The sequence below is a fragment of the Periplaneta americana genome, chromosome 3 (genome assembly GCF_040183065.1).
Source record: "Periplaneta americana isolate PAMFEO1 chromosome 3, P.americana_PAMFEO1_priV1, whole genome shotgun sequence".
In the NCBI taxonomy this organism is placed as follows: Eukaryota; Metazoa; Arthropoda; class Insecta; order Blattodea; family Blattidae; genus Periplaneta; species Periplaneta americana.
Window position 1 is genome coordinate 189,245,379 of NC_091119.1, and position 17,612 is coordinate 189,262,990.

The 17,612-nt window shown below is 33.8% G+C and overlaps 1 protein-coding gene across 10 annotated transcripts in view; it reads left to right on the forward strand.

The window, feature by feature from the left end:
- Positions 1-14,907, forward strand: part of LOC138696915 (semaphorin-1A) — a 1,424,789-nt gene extending 1,409,882 nt beyond the window's left edge. For 9 of the 10 annotated variants that reach the window (XM_069822398.1, XM_069822403.1, XM_069822402.1 and 6 more), the window contains one exon: positions 1,330-14,907. In XM_069822398.1, coding sequence (XP_069678499.1) covers positions 1,330-1,498 — 169 coding nt within the window. In that variant the 3' untranslated portion in view covers positions 1,499-14,907. The remainder of the gene's footprint in view (positions 1-1,329) is intronic. The other variant, XR_011331488.1, reaches the window with a different exon arrangement.
- Positions 14,908-17,612: the final 2,705 nt, after the last annotated feature.

Here is a 17,612-nt window from a genome sequence, read left to right on the forward strand (position 1 = left end):
CTATTTTACCTGATGTAGTTTCCATGTATGATCGTACACCTCTGCGTCAGTATGTGGACGTGAGGTCAGTAGTCAGCTGGTCAGTCTTGGCCCTTCATGGGCTGTAGCGCCATGGATTTACTTTACTTTTAGTTTCAATGTAGTCCACCATAAGGCCACTCTTATCCGGAATTAGCAGGTATAGAGGAGTCTATATTGAAGGGGTGGTTGGACTGATCCATTAGATGGGGTGTACTACATTAAAATGACAATATTTGTATAGAAAAACGATTAAAATATTATACAAAATAATGGGTATTAATGGACAAAATATGTAAAGAAAATATCAAAGGAAATAAACATTATGTTACATTAATAATGGAGATTTATGGCCAAAATTAAATGAAAATGCCTAAAAAAAGACCAAATAAAATAAAAGATGCTCTTATGAGTTGAAACATGCAAAAAATGAAAAAAAAAAATGCCCTAACAAATGTGTCTTAAAACACTCAGTTTATCACATAACATATAAATGCTAAAGCAGCTATGTTTCTGGCTTACTAGAAAAAAAGATGCAATTTCATCAAAATCCTAGCCCTAGTCATCACCAATGTTTAAATTCATGATGTCACGTACATTTAGTCATTTGAAATGGTTTCAGTGTCAGCTGTAGTCCTAATGAGAAACATGTTCTTTTGCATTTCATAAATTTTGCCTACATTCATACCAAGGATTTTATCGACCTTAAGAAAACATTGCCCTCAGCCAGATTTGAGCCCAGAAATCTCATATTCAATGATTGTTACTACTTCAGTGCTAGAGAAAGGGAGTTCACTAATAATTTATAAAGTCATCAGCTTACATTACATAAGATCGTGTCCACGCCTGTGGAGTAACGGCCAGCACGTCTGGCTGCGAAACCAGGTGGCCCGGGTTCGAATCCCGGTTGGGGCAATTTACCTGATTGAGGTTTTTCCGGGGTTTTCCCTCAACCCAATACGAGCAAATGCTGGGTAACTTTAGGTGCTGGACTCATTTCACCGGCATTATCACCTTCATTTCACTCAGATGCTAAATAACCTAGATGTTGATACAGCGTCGTAAAATAACCCAATAAAATAAAAAAAATAAGATCGTCTTTTGAAATAAAAAGTAGGATAGAGTGACTTGGTTAGAATTCAGCATGATTAATTTCTTCTAGCACAGTTCTTGGGTGTTTTTGACTGGATGTATTTTGGTTTTCTGAAACTGTTAGACCAGAGTTTTAATTCAGTTATGGACAGGATAAGTTATGGATAATGCAGTTAATTCTTTTGTTAAAAGTTACAGCATTGTCTGACTTGTTGACAGGTTGACAGAAGGGGGCCTCAATGCTGACGCAGCATATCCACCATGTGCAAACAACAAAGCCGCCATTAATCTCGTGCTCAACGTCCCACCAAAGAATGCTAATGGAAAGAATGCTAATTCATCTGCAGAGAACAAACCGATTCAGAAGGTTAAGAAGACTTATATTTAGCAGAAGTCTGTTGTTGTTTTCCTGATGCGAACACACGTTACTCGTTTTACGAAGACACTGCTGAAAAATGTGCTGAGAAAAGTAAAGGAATTATGAACAAATCACTCAAGAAGATAATAAAAGTTGGTTCAACAGTGCAATGATTAGTGATTCTGTGATTTATTTTTTCCCCTAGTGCTGGCGATCTAGACAGGATCCACCAGTGGGAGAATCGATGTGTCACAAAGCATGGTCGGTAGCTTATTTTCCTTATACAAGACTTTTCACAAGGAAATATGTTAAAGGATAAGTGAAGGCAGCTAATTCTATTATGTCTCTATCCAAGTTTTTAATTCTTCCTATTTTATTGTGAATAGCAACCATGACAAGGAATGGGAGATGTGTGTCACATTCCAAGATAGAAAGAAGGTGGCTATAGAGATCGAACATTTGTTGTAATGAGGGAGTTTGCATTTGTAGCCTTGCTTGTTAAGCTTGCATGCTGTGCCAACATCAGGTGTTGAACGGACGCGGAGAGTGTGATGTTGTGAAACTGTAAACTGAACTAATTTTTATAGGTTGATTATAGAGATCGTGATAATAGTTTCGCATAATATCAGAAGAAGTGTGCTTGTGTGAGATAGAGAGAATGGTCCAGCAGTGTGTACAGTCGGACGTATAAATATCAACACAGCATTTTAAATTTCAAGGTGAAATGTTTAGCAATGAAGCTTGCATTTCATAATTTTATAATTTGTTGAATGGAAAGTTTTATGAGCAGGATGTTTGCAAATAGTCAGACGTCATTTACATTTTACTTCATTTTTAAATTGTGATTTATAATTCTTGTTTTTTTTATATATCTTTTAATGAAATGTAAATAATACGAAGGTTATTATTTGTCTGTAGGTAGTAGGGTTGCCAACTATTTTTGAAGAAAATATGAGAGACTAAAGGTAAGCGTTCACTACATCGTATCACACGCATCTGACGAATCGCACGGATCGGAAAAAGACAATCTTTGCTGTAATTGTTATGTAACCGTGTTCACTACATCGTATCGGACGCATCACCTCACGCAAATCCACGTCCACGTTTCTCGGATGGGCAACTTTTCCGATGCATACGATCATGACCTTCTTTAATAAATCAATTTTAATTGGTCAACTGTTACTATTATGTTGTGCCATGTTCAGTGTCGCGCCAAAATGGCAGACGGAAAACTTATTTCGCGTGTAGAAAATTGCGAAGAATTATATAATTTGAGGCGTTCCCATTACAGTAATCAAGTAATTTCTTGCAAATATATTATGTAACCAATATTTCTTTCGTTTCTTCCTCTTCAATTAAGACGCATGAAGCAATAACAAATTCTTATTCGCTAATAGACGTAATTAATAGACCTAACCTCAACTCCTTTGCTTTCAGTAATGTCAATATCGTACGACGTCATGTTTTAAACAGCTGATAGGGGAATCCGATGAGGTGAAGCCGTTACAGTGAACGCACTGCACTTAAAATATCCGTTGCGTGCGATTCGTACGAGCAGTGCGATACGATGTAGTGAACGCTTACCTTAAGTGATCTACAATATTTCACATAGAAAACTGACAAATTATTCAATTCAGTTAGTGGTACTAAAACAACTTTATTCTACATTTTGACAGTTAGGCTTAAATTAAGAATATTTTGAAACATTTTGCCTCGTATAATAATTCCAAATAAATTGTAAAAATTTCCTACATGAGTATTTGAAGTTGATTGTGATTTGCAGTTCTGATTTGATTAGATGTGTCGCACTCCTGTGTCGAACATGTTCACTTATGTTCATAAGAGAAAACACTCTTTGCATGAGCTTTGCTGCCAGGTATGTTTACAACACATCTCACTATTTTTTTTTTAATTTGTAACTCTAACATTGTTTGATTTTAAACTAGTGAGTCCTGAAATTATTTCTGGCAAGTATTACCTTCTACAGAGACTGCACATTTCAGAGCATCTCTGGAACAACAGAATCCATCACATATATCACCTTCAATCACGTAAAAATTAAATGTTTCAAATAAATGTTTAAGTTATGCAAAAATAAGGGAGGAAAAGGTTCAATGAGAAGGACAATACGGGAGAGTTGGCAACCCTAGTAGGTAGGTAAATTGAAAGGAAAATGGCATTTAAATTAATAATAATAATAATAATAATAATAATAATAATAATAATAATAATATAATATTTTTATTTATTTATACTGGCAGAGTTAAGGCCATAGTACCTTCTCTTACACTCTACTAGGTCACAAAGTACACAAGCTGTAAAATTTAATAAAATACGAAATAACAAAGTACTAACATATGTATGCCAGTATTCAGAACTTTTTTTTTTCCAAAGTTAAATTGAATTTATTTTCAAAATTGTTTTTTTATATAATTTTGAGGTCAGTACCAGTACATTAATTATTGAATTAGAAACATTAATAACATACAATAATGGACTTAATTAAATCTCTGATAATGAATCTTAGCTGCTTAGAAACAGGAATATAAAGATTCAGTTAGAACACATGAATTTGAAATAACAGTAATAATTAAATAAAAGGGTAACAAAAATTAGAGAATTAATACAATACATATTGGTACAATTTTACGTGTACAAAATACTTTTATCTCTTTTATTTCCTATATGACTCTCTTAATAAAATAAGTATTTTACTGAATCAGACTAGTTCATGACAGAAATAGGTTTACTTCACTTATTTATTCAAGTTTTAATTTTACATCTTGAGCCAAGAGTTTTATTGATCTCTTTAAATTTTAAAAACTGTTTTTAAATGAACTGTACCGGTAGTGTATAAAGTCAATTAAAAAAAAAAAAAAAAACAAAAAAATTTATATATAAAATTAAATCGTTATAATGATATATTAACTAAATTCACGGAAGTTAATAAATAAAAATCCACTTTATTAATTACAGTACGTGATATGTAAATTACTTGCTTTCCATAAACTGTATGAAAAAAATACGAACCAAAGTACGTGTCTAATGAACTCATCATTGTTAGAGATCCGTGAAACTTGCAAGACACGATAACGCGAATTCTTTGCACTATTTCTTCATACTTCTCCCCATAATCCCAAGAAACGCAATTTGAATTCGTAGAATAACGCGAAAAGAAATGTAATTCAAACATATTTACGAATTTCAGCAACGCTTAATTTATTCTCGAAATCTTAACAACAATGGATTTTTAAGTACGTACCATAATATTTCCATGATTGCAGTCTTTTTTTTCTCTCTGATGGCACATTTTGTTCCGCCATTTTGTCAATAAATGAATGCAAGCATGTATTAAAATCTAAAATTGTAAAAACTAAAAATTCTTACTGAAAATGCTGCATTTACTATTTGTATCGTGTTTAATATCATAAGTTTTGCATATATATATATATATATATATATATATATATATATAATTTTAAACACTGAAATCTTAAAATTTTAAGACTTTGTTTTCCTTAAAAATGTAACCACTTTCACGGAACTCTAATCAATGGTAAGGCCTATTTTACAACTTAAATTTGTAAATAATAATTTTAGTCCTTAGAATATCGTTATGAATATATTAAATTAATTATTTTTTGTTACTTGATGTACTGGTTAATTTTTTTTTTATTTTTTAACCAATTATTTGACAATGCTGTATCAGCTACGAAGTTACAATCAGTGGAATATGTGGTAGCGACAAGAAGCTGAAGATTCGCCATGTGATTACCTGACATTCGCCTTACAGCTGAGGAAAACCTCGGGGAAAAAACCAATCAGGTAATCAGCCCAAACAGGAATCGAACTCATGCCTCAGATCATGAACCCAACTCGCTACCCTGACCTAAGCTGATTGCTATTTTAATCGTCCTGCTCTTTTAAGGAGTTAAAACTTTCATTATTATTTCACTATTTTCCTTTGTGAGTGTTGCACATTTTATATTGCCGACTGTATCTAGCCAGTGAACAAATTGTGAACCCACCCATACTTCCAGTATTGTTTGTGTGCAGATAGTTTAATCCGGCCTGTACAAATTAGTGCTAAGGTTCTCTAATTATTTCGTATGTACACTTGATTCACATACAAGCTACATTATAAATATAAAGAAAAGACTGAGAGCTGAAAAAAAAAAATATGATTTGTATATAAGTAATTGTAAATAGTTACGTAATGCATTGTTAATATTACATTAAATAAATTTTCAATATAATGATTCTGTAAAGTTAAAAAGTGGACAACTATCTTTGCAAGAAGGAAGTTTGATCAAAATAGAATGCAACTTGCAAGACGATAATTGTGACATTTTTCTTTTTATTTTAGTTTGAAGTGTACATGGACTTTTCTTGTAAGGAAGCTAAGGCTTGGTATTATTACTAGTTACTAGATGTTATGCTACATTACTGACTTGACTATTGTCTCACGTTTTATATAACTGTCACCATATATCACAAGCACCAAATTTACAGAGAATCAGACATGGAATGTGAGAATTTTTTTACAGATAGATCCATCGTTTTGAGTCGGAGTAAAGTGGTCAGATTTCATGTTTTTAAGTTATTGTAACACTGATTAAATTATTTTATTTAATAATGAACCTTTTCGAATTAAGATTGAAAGTATTAATAATTGCCAAAATGGAGAATGTTAAATTGATAACTTTGGAATTATGGAATAATTTTTCAGTATCTAATATTTCTATGATTTCATGGCAAATATGTGACAGCTATCTCTAGAACAGGCTCTAGAAGACAGAGATTTAAACCGTAATGGCTAAATTCACTAATAAATTTGTTTTCCTTTCCATGTTTGTTTTAAGTGCTAGTTCTTTAAATGTTGGAAGTATTATAGTATCAGTACGTAAAAATGAAGTCTTAGCATTGGTGCGTAAAAATGAAGTCCTTGATAGATTCATTCATTCATTGTTCTGCCCAAGGGGTGGTCTTTCACTGCAAACCCAGCATTCTACAGTCTTTCCTATTTTCTGCCTTCCTTTTGTCTCCGCATATGATCCATATATCTTAGTGTCGTCTATCATCTGATATCTTCTTCTGCTTCGAACTCTTTCCCATTCACCATTCCTTCTAGTGAATCCTTCAGAAGGCAGTTTCTTCTCATCCAGTGACCCAGCCAATTCCTTTTCCTCTTCCTGATCAGTTTCAGCATCATTCTTTCTTCACCCACTCTTTCCAACACAGCTTCGTTTTCTATTCTGTCTGTCCATTTCACATGCTCCATCCTTCTCCATATCCACATTTCAAATGTTTCTAGTCGTTTCTCTTCACTTCATCGTTGTTTCTGCCCGATACAATGCTACACTCCACATCAAGCATATCACTAGTCTCTTCCTTAGTTCTTTCTCCAGAGGTCCGCAGAAGATGCTCTCTTTTCTATTAAAAGTTTCCTTTGCCATTGCTATTCTCCTTTTGACTTCCTGGCAACAGTTCATGTTACTGCTTATAGTATATCCCAAGTATTTGAAGCTGTCCACTTGCTCTACTGCCTCATTTAGAATTCGTAAGTTTACCACCTTCACTTTTCTTCTTCGTCTCTTGGCATTTATCTTCATCCCATACTGCTCACAGCTGTCATTTAGCTCCAGTAGTATATCCCTTAGTATCATCCTAGGGTATCATCTCCTCTTTTGCTAACAACGCCATATCATCAGCAAATCTTCTGCACTTTATATTGGTTTGTAAAAATGAAGTCTCAGCATTAGTATGTAAAAATGAGGTCCTTGATAGATTATGATTGTATATTCATGGAATGATTTTATTGTATCGATTCGAAAGTTTTGCTTCCTAATTTTTTTCTCTTGTGATTCTATAGATCAGCACGAACACTTTTGTTTCATCTCATAATGGTGGATGCAGGTTTCGTCTGCTGTAACAATGCGTGATAAAGATCTTCCCCTCATTAGCACAACACTCCAGTAACTCCAAGCAAATGTCTTTCTCGGCCCGTTTTTGCTCTTCTGTCAGTGTTTTCGGTATTGACTGGAAGCAAACCTTTCCATAACCATGCTCCTTTAAAGATTGCTATCAAAGCTGATTTTCCGATGTGTACTGCATCACACAATTCACGTGTTGTGATAAGGTGGTCTTCTTTGATGAGTACATCAATTGCGATCCTTGTTGCATTCTGTCATTGCCATTGCTGGCCGGCAGTTTCGAGACTTGTCAACAATGTTCGTTTTTCCACTCCTGAAGTGTCTCTCCCAGCATCGTAATGTACTAATATCTACAGTACTGTTACGGTACATATTTCTTAGACCTCATTGTACTAATTTTTTCTGTAGTGAGAAATTCAATCACAGCCCTTTGTTTTATAGGGATATCGGAAACTTCCACCAATTTGAACAGCTGTTATTTCGCTTTCATGTGACGTATTGCATTGTCCCTCATATTGTGAAACTAGAGACATCTTATGGTCATTAAATGAAATTCGCAACATTATGGGGTCGCCTGGGTGGCGCAGTCGGTATAGTGCTGGCCTTCTGTGCCCGAGGTTGCGGGTTCGATCCCGGCCCAGGTCGATGGTATTTAAGTGTGCTTAAATGCGACAGGTTCATGTCAATAGATTTACTGGCATGTAAAAGAACGCCTGTGGGACAAAATTTCGGCACACTGGCGACGTTGATATGACCTCGGCAGTTGCGAGCGTCGTTAAATAAAACATGATTATGGGTCACCAGATACAAGGAAAAAAAGAGGAGACATCTTTTTCGTATCAACCCACATAACATGTTGTGAGATCCGTATCGCTAGTATAATTGAAATCCATTATTTTAACATATTTACTAAAAAAAATCATCCATGTTAGCATGTGCAAATATAACTGAAACTAATATGCAAGTCATAAAATACACACACATAGAAACAGACGTGGAAAACATCATAATCCATGGTTCTTGGGTACTTAATAATAAAATAAATTGTATACTTTAAATTTCTGTCTTCTTTTTACGAACATATAGCCGAGTTCTTACTTTCGTAAAATGCTTATTGAGGCCATTTCATAATTGGTGTAAAAAGACTTGAAATCTGATTTCTCTACTGTGACACAAAATTGCTTTGTGAGGAGATAGGAGGCTATGGACCCATACATACCTGGACAAGAACTACAAATGTGTCTTCGTTAAAAACTACTACATTGCCCTGGAAAGTATTTTTGTACAAGATTTCAGTATTTTGATAATGAAAGTATTTTAAGTATGAAATGAGAGGAATTACGTAGAATTGAATATACAACTCGTAATTTCAAGATGAAATACTCAGGAATACTTGTCACATAAATATGGAATATTTCCTTCTCAAGGGATCAACCAGAAACAGTGCTTTGTACATCCAAGATCAAAGGTGTGTGAAATTGAAGGGAATGAAAAAGTCTGGAACAAGATAATTAGCCTTCTTTCTGTTCCATTTGTGCACCTAAATAGATTGTATTAAAAAATGCACTGTGTAAAGTACAAGCCATAACATAATTGAATGAAAATCCCTACATTTTCTTTTAATCTTAAATTATACACACTTTCATATCTAAAATTTATTCCATTCTCACTCGATTTCTTAATATATTTGCTTGAAACCTGATAGTCTTAACCTGTGTGAACTATGAAATGAACTCATGCCCTCCAAGCGTAGTAACAGTGTACTGTATAATGTGTTCAATTGGTGTAGTCTGTGTTAAAATTATGAATAATGTTATTTACTTGTGGAAAATAACAACTGAAAGTTATTAAAATTAAAATTACCTGATAGCTTCTAGAATTATTATTTAAAGCTTTTAGAATGGTTACTTAAATTGAACAAAGAAATATTCTTCTTCCATATTTAAATAAGTTCAGATATTAATAATAATTTTGTGAATCATTTTGGCGTACTTCCATGGTCCTTTCCATTATTGAGTGCACAAATTAATTAATGCAGAAACGTCTTTAAAAATTTGTGTGCTTTTCTTCCGTCTATATTTAAAGTCACACTATGTTGTCTCAGAAATGTTGATGGTTCTGAGAATTGCTTGAATGTAGTTTTGAGTCTTGCGTTCTTCCTAAAACAAATTGTTTATTAAGAAAACATCTGACCTTGTCTGCGTCCGTTCATGATGTTTTCTTTTCCTATTTGAATTGTGGTAAGACAACTTAACGTCATGAAGAACTTCCATTATCGTAATTGTGATTTCTTGAGTGCCTTCATATCTAAATCGGTTGGTAGATAATCTGGGGAAAAAATAATCTTGTCATGGAACATTGTTGATTGATCTTAAGTATTACTTAGAAAGGTTTTGATTCACTTCACATTCATACACATCTTACTATTTTACGAAAACATAGAGATTTAGGAAGCCGGCATAAAACAAAATTTTAGATATAAAATCTGTTCTGAATTTGAATTATATTTTCTTCCTGTATAATGTGTTGAAGTGTAGCCTATTGTGACAATAACACATTCAACTTTTTATTCTGCTTATTCTTGTTGTATTTTGTAAATATTTTAATTATTTATAAAGTTTTACTTTAACAAGATTATTCAGTGGCAGCTTTTGCAAGAAATAAGATGTGAGCTGCAGCTGCACCAAAAGGGTAAAAAGCAAGCACGCAAAGAAATAATACAGGAGATATTATAAATATAATATCCACTCACTGCCGAAAATGAAATCCATATATCGCTATTTCTGCTCCAAAATTTATCAGTCATTTTCATGTTGAATTCTTCTAAGTTGACAACTATACTATTCTCAGTTGATAACATCGTACAGTTGGGACGGTCGTTCTGTGCCGGTGTGCTTGGTTACTTGAGCAACAGAGTGAGTTTATAGAAACACGTGACTTACCGCCTCGGCTGGGATCTGCAGCGTGTAGTGACATCATCATGCGCTGTTGGTTCCAGGATGTGCAATGAACGGCGCATTCCACTCACAGTTGTCCAGTGTCATTTATCACATCACACGTGTTATCATAATAAATACAAACTGATTATAAACATAAAATGATATCCATGGTTCAATTATATAGCAATGAAGAGAAACAGACGCAATCAATATATCTATTCATCAGACAAACTTTCGATACCAGATATATCACCACCATTGTCGTCGTGATTTTCGTTATGATCATCATCTTCATCGTCGTCGCTTTCAGTACTGCTGTCTCCGCCCGTAATTATGAAGCTTTCAATTACATTTTCCATAATTCCTTCCTGTTCAATATATTCATCTTCGATTTTTTCAACATGTTCACATACTTTTTCCCATTTTTCTACACTGATGTCATCAACCCGTTGTTGGCACAATTTCATCACTTGCTCTAATTTAAAAGTTGTGTTTTTGACCGGCTACCCACTGCTTGATATCTGCCCAAATCAATTCCAATGGATTTAGCTCAGGTGAATCTGAGTACACAGTGTCCATTCATAGCTAAGAGATTCTCAATCACGTAAGTTTTATGAAGTGGCTTATGTGCTTTAATGAGCCCATAAAACTCCACTTTCAGCATATTTTCCTGAAACTGCACATTGTTTCTTCTAAGCCAGTCCTGCATATCACTTTTCTTTGAATTACTTGAGGGAGCTTTATGCAACTGCACATTATGGTAAGGTGCGTTATCTATTATAAAAACAGATCTAGGGGGCAAATTCGGAATCAACTTTTCCGTTATCCACTGCTGGTAATTGTTGGCATTCATTTCATGATGGTAGTCTCCAGTTTTCCTGTTCGATTTAAACATCAGAAATGCGCCAGGTACAAAACCCGCTCGATGTTACACAGCCAAGGCTTTCTGCGATACTGGCCACTTGCCATATTCTGCGCATGCGCGAGAGTGTAGGCTCACTGGCTAGCTACCACATGATTCTCACCGGCACAGAACGAACGTCCCAACTGTAAGTGCTCTAAGCCATTGCTGTGACATTGTATTATGCAAATAGATCTTTATTCCCTTAAGTGATGAAAAGCATCTTTCAGGCGAGCTTCTCACATAATTCTATCACAAATTTCCTTTGTATCAGCATGTTGGAATGCAAGTTTTTGGCACTTGTTTTCTGCTGTTGCTATTAATGAAACTTCTGTGTCATTATTACCTACCAATCCTCTTATTTTGTTAATAACTTGATTGTTCCATGTAATAACAAACACAACGTAAAAAAAGTTCAAACACATGCATGAACACCTCACAACTCTATCTCCTAATCAAGAGTAACGAACCTCTCAGCTATTTTAGTGGCAAGTTACAGCCATGCAAAATTTTTTCAAGCTATGTCTTCATCCCTATTTTCACCAGCCTGCATCATTTCAGCTCCAATACTAAAATATGTTGGCTTAGCAGACGTAGGTCTACTCAACCCAATATAACTTAACTAGTTAAGAAGAGAGTGCTTCAGATATTTGCCCCATCTCGTTTATAGGCCCATAGTTCGAAAGAAAAATTATTATTGAGTTAAATAAAAATAATTAGTGCGATACAGCTCCAAAGGAGCAGCCACCCCTGGGATAATGCTTTGTGAAAAGTGAATGCCAAGTATAGCTGTTTACATTATATTTAATGTCTCCGAAACAATATATTACTTTCAAGTTTTTCGAATTAAAATTTCACGTCGGTTTGTTCTAAAATATGTACTACATTATTTTTTTTTTTTCATTAAAATTTCGAAAGAATACTTCAACAACAATGAATGAAGCACACTTGTTTTCTATAAGTAGAATATTTTGTGTACACTGGTGTTCAAAGATATCTAATTTTTTTATCGTATAAGCGAACTTTCTAACCCCGGGAAAAGTCAGAACCAAAGATAATAACAAATCGACAAACTTTGAAATAGTTTCGCTAGTTCTCAATAGGTACTGGTAACCCTATTATTTAGATGGGTAAAAAAGTATTTGGGGAAAATGTTGATGTAGTTCAAATATAAGTTCTTCTCATAAATAATTGACGTTATCAGTGGTTTCCCGCTAAATCTAGTGTTTTTTAACAATCATTAGAGTGAGATGAAATTTTGAATTTTATCAGTCAATCTTCTTAATGTATCCAGCTGTTTGCTGACAACATAAATTTTGAATTTTATAATGCGGGTATATTTATGTACAATTGGCGATGCTGATTGTTACCTTCGCCATCTATTCATAGAAGTAATAACTAAAGAGGCCCGCATACACGAACAAATTATCGAATACTATCGATTAGCGGGGTCAGGTATCTTTGAACATCAGTGTACCGAACATTCATCTTATTGAATTTTAATAAAATTGAAATTTATCAGTTTATAGTTCCTGTCTTACTTTTTAGTAAAAATTCAGATTTTATACCGATACTGAGTTCACTCTGTTTGCAAAATGGTTCTCAGAAGGTCTTCAAATGAAATATTCATATCTTCATTTATGGTACGTATTATATTATTGAATGTACAGAATAGAAAGAATGAAATGTATAGAACTGCGCTGTATCATTGTGAGACAAAAATCTTTAGATGAAGTATATTGTTGCTTACCTCTAGGCTATAATGCCCTGAAACTCGAATTTAATTAGTATTGACGCAAAATAATTTGACTTGTGTTTATATTTTTATAAATTTGCCCCATTTTAGAATTTATAATAGTTAAACAATAATTTGTGCCTGATGCGAGTTAGATTAGAGATTGTATTCCAGAAAGTAAGGACAAAGACGCGTGATGAATTTTCAATTTTTGAGACTATTAATATGTAGATATCGAGTTACTGGTGTTAATCCAGTACTCTAACAAAGAACATTTATCATTACTTGTAATTTAGTTGAAGTATACAAATTTTATCTTAAAATACGGAATAGGAGAAAACGATATTTTGTGTAGCTGTAGATAAGTTTCTCTTTGCAGTAAATTTATATCGGCATTACTTTAGATTTATGATGAAATAGAAAATACAGAAACAGAGAAACCGTTAATGAAAGATTGTTACCCAGTCATTAATTTTTCGTTGCTATGTCTTTTATTTGCTATAGCAAATGAAAACTTAGATTACAATATATAACGAATTGTCTGTCTAAATGTTAGTTTATAGAGAATCTGTACCTGGTTTATTTTTTATTTCTTTTACTTCCTGTTAGTTTGTGGCAGGTTTATTCACAAATTTAAACTGTGATTGTGTGAACATAGCATGCTTCAGTGTATTTACACTGCTGAATTGATACTCGTGTATAGTGCATTGTCAGAAGAAGAAGAGGAAGAAGAAGGAAAAAGATGAAAGTATCTTTGTGATATGTGATGCTAATGTGGATAGTCTAAACGCAATGTCTGTGAGTTGAAAATGTAACGGTTTTTTATTTGTTTGTGTTATACTCCTCTGATGTAATTTCTTTTTAAAGTGCACATAATCGAGGCTATACTGTTACAGGATAGTTTGTACTTGTGTTAAAGAAAATCACTGCAAAATAAAATCCGGTGCACAGACATATTGAAGTATGCGTGAACAGTTTGATCTAAAATATTGGACAGTAGTCAAGCTAGATAATGTGGTACATGAGCCTTAACAACATATGTTGTGTTCTGTTGTGTGTATTGCAGATGTCAAAAAGTAATTTTAATGGTGGGGAAAATCAAATTTGACATCGTCTGCTGACAGAATGAGAGTGTTTTTTTTGTTAATGATTAAATCGCATTTGAATACAGGAGTGACAGCTTAAACCTAAAGAATTAAGCAAATGGTGAAATGTATTTAAAGTGAGTTGGCATGTCTACCATCAGAAGAAGAGTTCTAGTCCCCATTAAATTCATTTTGGAGAAAAGAGAATTTATCATTATGAATATGCGAAATTGTATCTAGATATTTTGAGAACAATTTCTTTTACTGATGTACATACATCTCGCTTTAAACGCTAAATCTAGCCCAGTACAGCTGCAGCAGATTTCTCATATACTGGAGTGTGAAAAGGTCTCAACTTTAAGATGCCTTTCTGCATCTATTTTTTAACACTTTTAGAATTTCTCTTGTTTGTGTTGAGTACCTTTATGCTGTGACAGTATTGTTCTAGATTAAAATGGTACTTTTAAATTAGGTGCAGGATAATTGGTATGATAACAACTTCTTTCTGATTTTTTTTTTAATATTCGTTGTTTTTATTAATTTTGTCGGTTATTATTTACTATTTGAATTAACTTTCATCTATCACCTAAATCTGTTGAATTCTGGAATAGAAGATGTTATCAAACCAATCACCCAATTAGGGGCATATAAAGGGTCCCTGAAGGAGTTAAGGGGTATGTTAAAATGTGTTGATTCTAAACTTTTGAAAGTTGTTTATGGATGCTCCATTAGTAACAAATACTGCAATATATGTATTGCTATGGATTATAAGCTGTGCATATATTTTAAAAAATACATTCAGACCATTATCGTAAGTTTTGTGAAAAATACAATACAAATCCAAAAGCTTGTTTTCTTATAATCATTAATCGAATCGCTCTCTGCAGAAAGTGCAGTCCAAACACACACAAAATTTTGAGATAACTAAAGTGAACTGTCTCCCTTCTCTTTTCTGTCCTTTTTGCGAGGAACAATAAATTATAACCCGCCATTCAGCGTCTCCCAGGCACATAACTGAATTTCTTTCTGCACAGAATGTTAGAACTACTAGCTGAGATAGCATTTCTAAAGGCTACCTTGATTCAGCTAAATTACGAACTGAAGCCCTTTCTGCATAGAATGATTCATCATCCCGAATAATATTTAACCTAATTATCAGATCTGCTTACCTTGTTTATATGTGAGAAGTGTTTCATATAAGAATGGTACTAGGTGAAAAAGTACATATATATTATTTTGATGTACTGAAGTACATATGATATTTCCATGCAGATATTCTGCGTCATCATACGATGAAAGAGTAATGGAATGGAGAAAAATTCTCTCCGGCACCGGGATTTGAACCCGGGTTTTCAGCTCTACGTGCTGATGCTTTATCCACTAAGCCACACTGGATACCCATCCCGGTGTCGGACAGAATCGTCTCAGTTTAAGTTCCAACTCTTGGGTTCCCTCTAGTGGCCGCCCTCTGCACTACGTCATAGATGTCTATGAACGTAGGACTGAAGTCCACACATGTGCTGAGGTGCACTCGTTATGAGTGACTAGTTGGCCGGGATCCGACGGAATAAGCGCCGTCTTAAATCACAAAGTGATTTACGCATATCATATATATTATTTTAATGTACCGAAGTACATATGATATTTCCATGCAGATATTCTGCGTCATTATACGATGAAAGAGTAATGGAACGGAGAAAAATTCTCTCCGCACTGGGATTTGAACCCATGTTTTCAGCTCTACGTGCTGATGCTTTATCCACTAAGCCACACCGGATACCGGGTTCAAATCCCAGTGCCGGAGAAAATTTTTCTCCGTTCCATTACTCTTTCATCGAAAAAGTACATATTTATACAGGGTGTTAGGGGTTTGAATGCACAAATTTTAACAGGAGGTTCTTTGTATGAAATAGAACCAATACTTTTAATGAAATAATTTTCTACAACGCATAGTTAAACCAATAGAAAATAAATTGTGTGGAAAGTTTCGTTGTCAGTGTTTTCATAACTCTTTGAAATTTTAAGGTTTACTATGAATGTCGTGATAGATATTAAAAAGGATGAACAATTTGTGTCTTTGTCTTTTCTGCATAATGTAAACCGTTTATTCACAAATTAATACCGCGTACAATACTTAGTTACACTGAACATACAGGTAATAAAATTTGAGCATTAATTTGTGAATAAACGGTTCATTTTACGCAAAAAAGACAAAAACATAAATTGTTAATCTTTTTAATATATATCACGACTTTCATAGTAAATCTTAAAATTGTAAAGAGATATGAAAACATCCGCAATGAAACTTTCCACACGTCATTTTTTATTGGTTAAACTATGCGTTGTAGAAAAATATTTCATTAGAAGTATTGTTTCTATTTCATGCAAAGAACCTCCTGTTAAAATATGTGTACTCTAACTCATAACATCCTGTATACTGTTATGCTGTATATATCATCGGCTTACAAGCGAAACACAATAAGTAAAAAATATTACTTCTGAGAAAAAAGCGTGTTGAAAGCTCTTGACAAAACTGAATCCTCAAAATATTATTTTAGTAAGTTGTTTGTTTCTCTTTAAATATATTTAATTTTCCAATTCTAAGTCCATACTGGTACACATACTCGTATATTATGTACATTTTTCAGAAGTAATATTTTTTACTTAATGTGTTTCCTTGTAAACCGACGATATATGTGTGTGTAGGCTTCTAGTTTAGATGATCTTTTAGGAGCATTTTACGGGGGAAACTGCAGGGATCTTATTTTCCATTAAAAATATGTTCTTTCCGTAGAAAATATGATATGATCTCATGATATATTGAAAAAAATTGATAAACTTCTATCTTTCGCGATTGAAATGGAAATAAAGTATAATGTTACTGCATTCATTAAAATTTGTTAGACATTTCAAGTTGTTAGAACAACTCTAATTCGTGTCAGACAACACAGGCTATTGAATTACCATCAATCGAATTGCGTTCGATTTTAATATTATTGTTGTACTGGTAACCAATGCCATATTTGTAAACATTCCAGTAAGTTTTATGTTGCCTAACTTAAATTAGATGTTGATGGAATTTCCCTCGCTTTGCCCACTAAGTATCCATAGTGGTGCCCCGGATACCTCACTGTTGTTAAGTTTTTGGCGTTTTCTATAATTTCTGCATTGATAAGTGTCACCTCTTGGGATGTACGTAACTCAGATCTTTCTCACAATACACGTTCCCACCATCTGTGGTTGAAAAACTTTCCTCATATTAACATAGCCAAAGAAATTGCACTGAGATACTAACTTTTGTTTGTAACTTTTCAAAATGTTGTATGATTTTAATAATTTTGACTGTTATGAAGAGATCTCGTCCAGATGAAACAGTTGACACCTCATTCAACTTGTTACGACATGTGGTTCGTGTGATACATGCCAAGGAATTTGGCGAGGAGGAACTAAATAATATAATTATTTGCAGTACGGAACTATTTTGGTTAAGTCATGTACTTTTCAGTTTCTTTAGAATCTACAGAGCCATCCATTTGTTTAACACCGCTCCC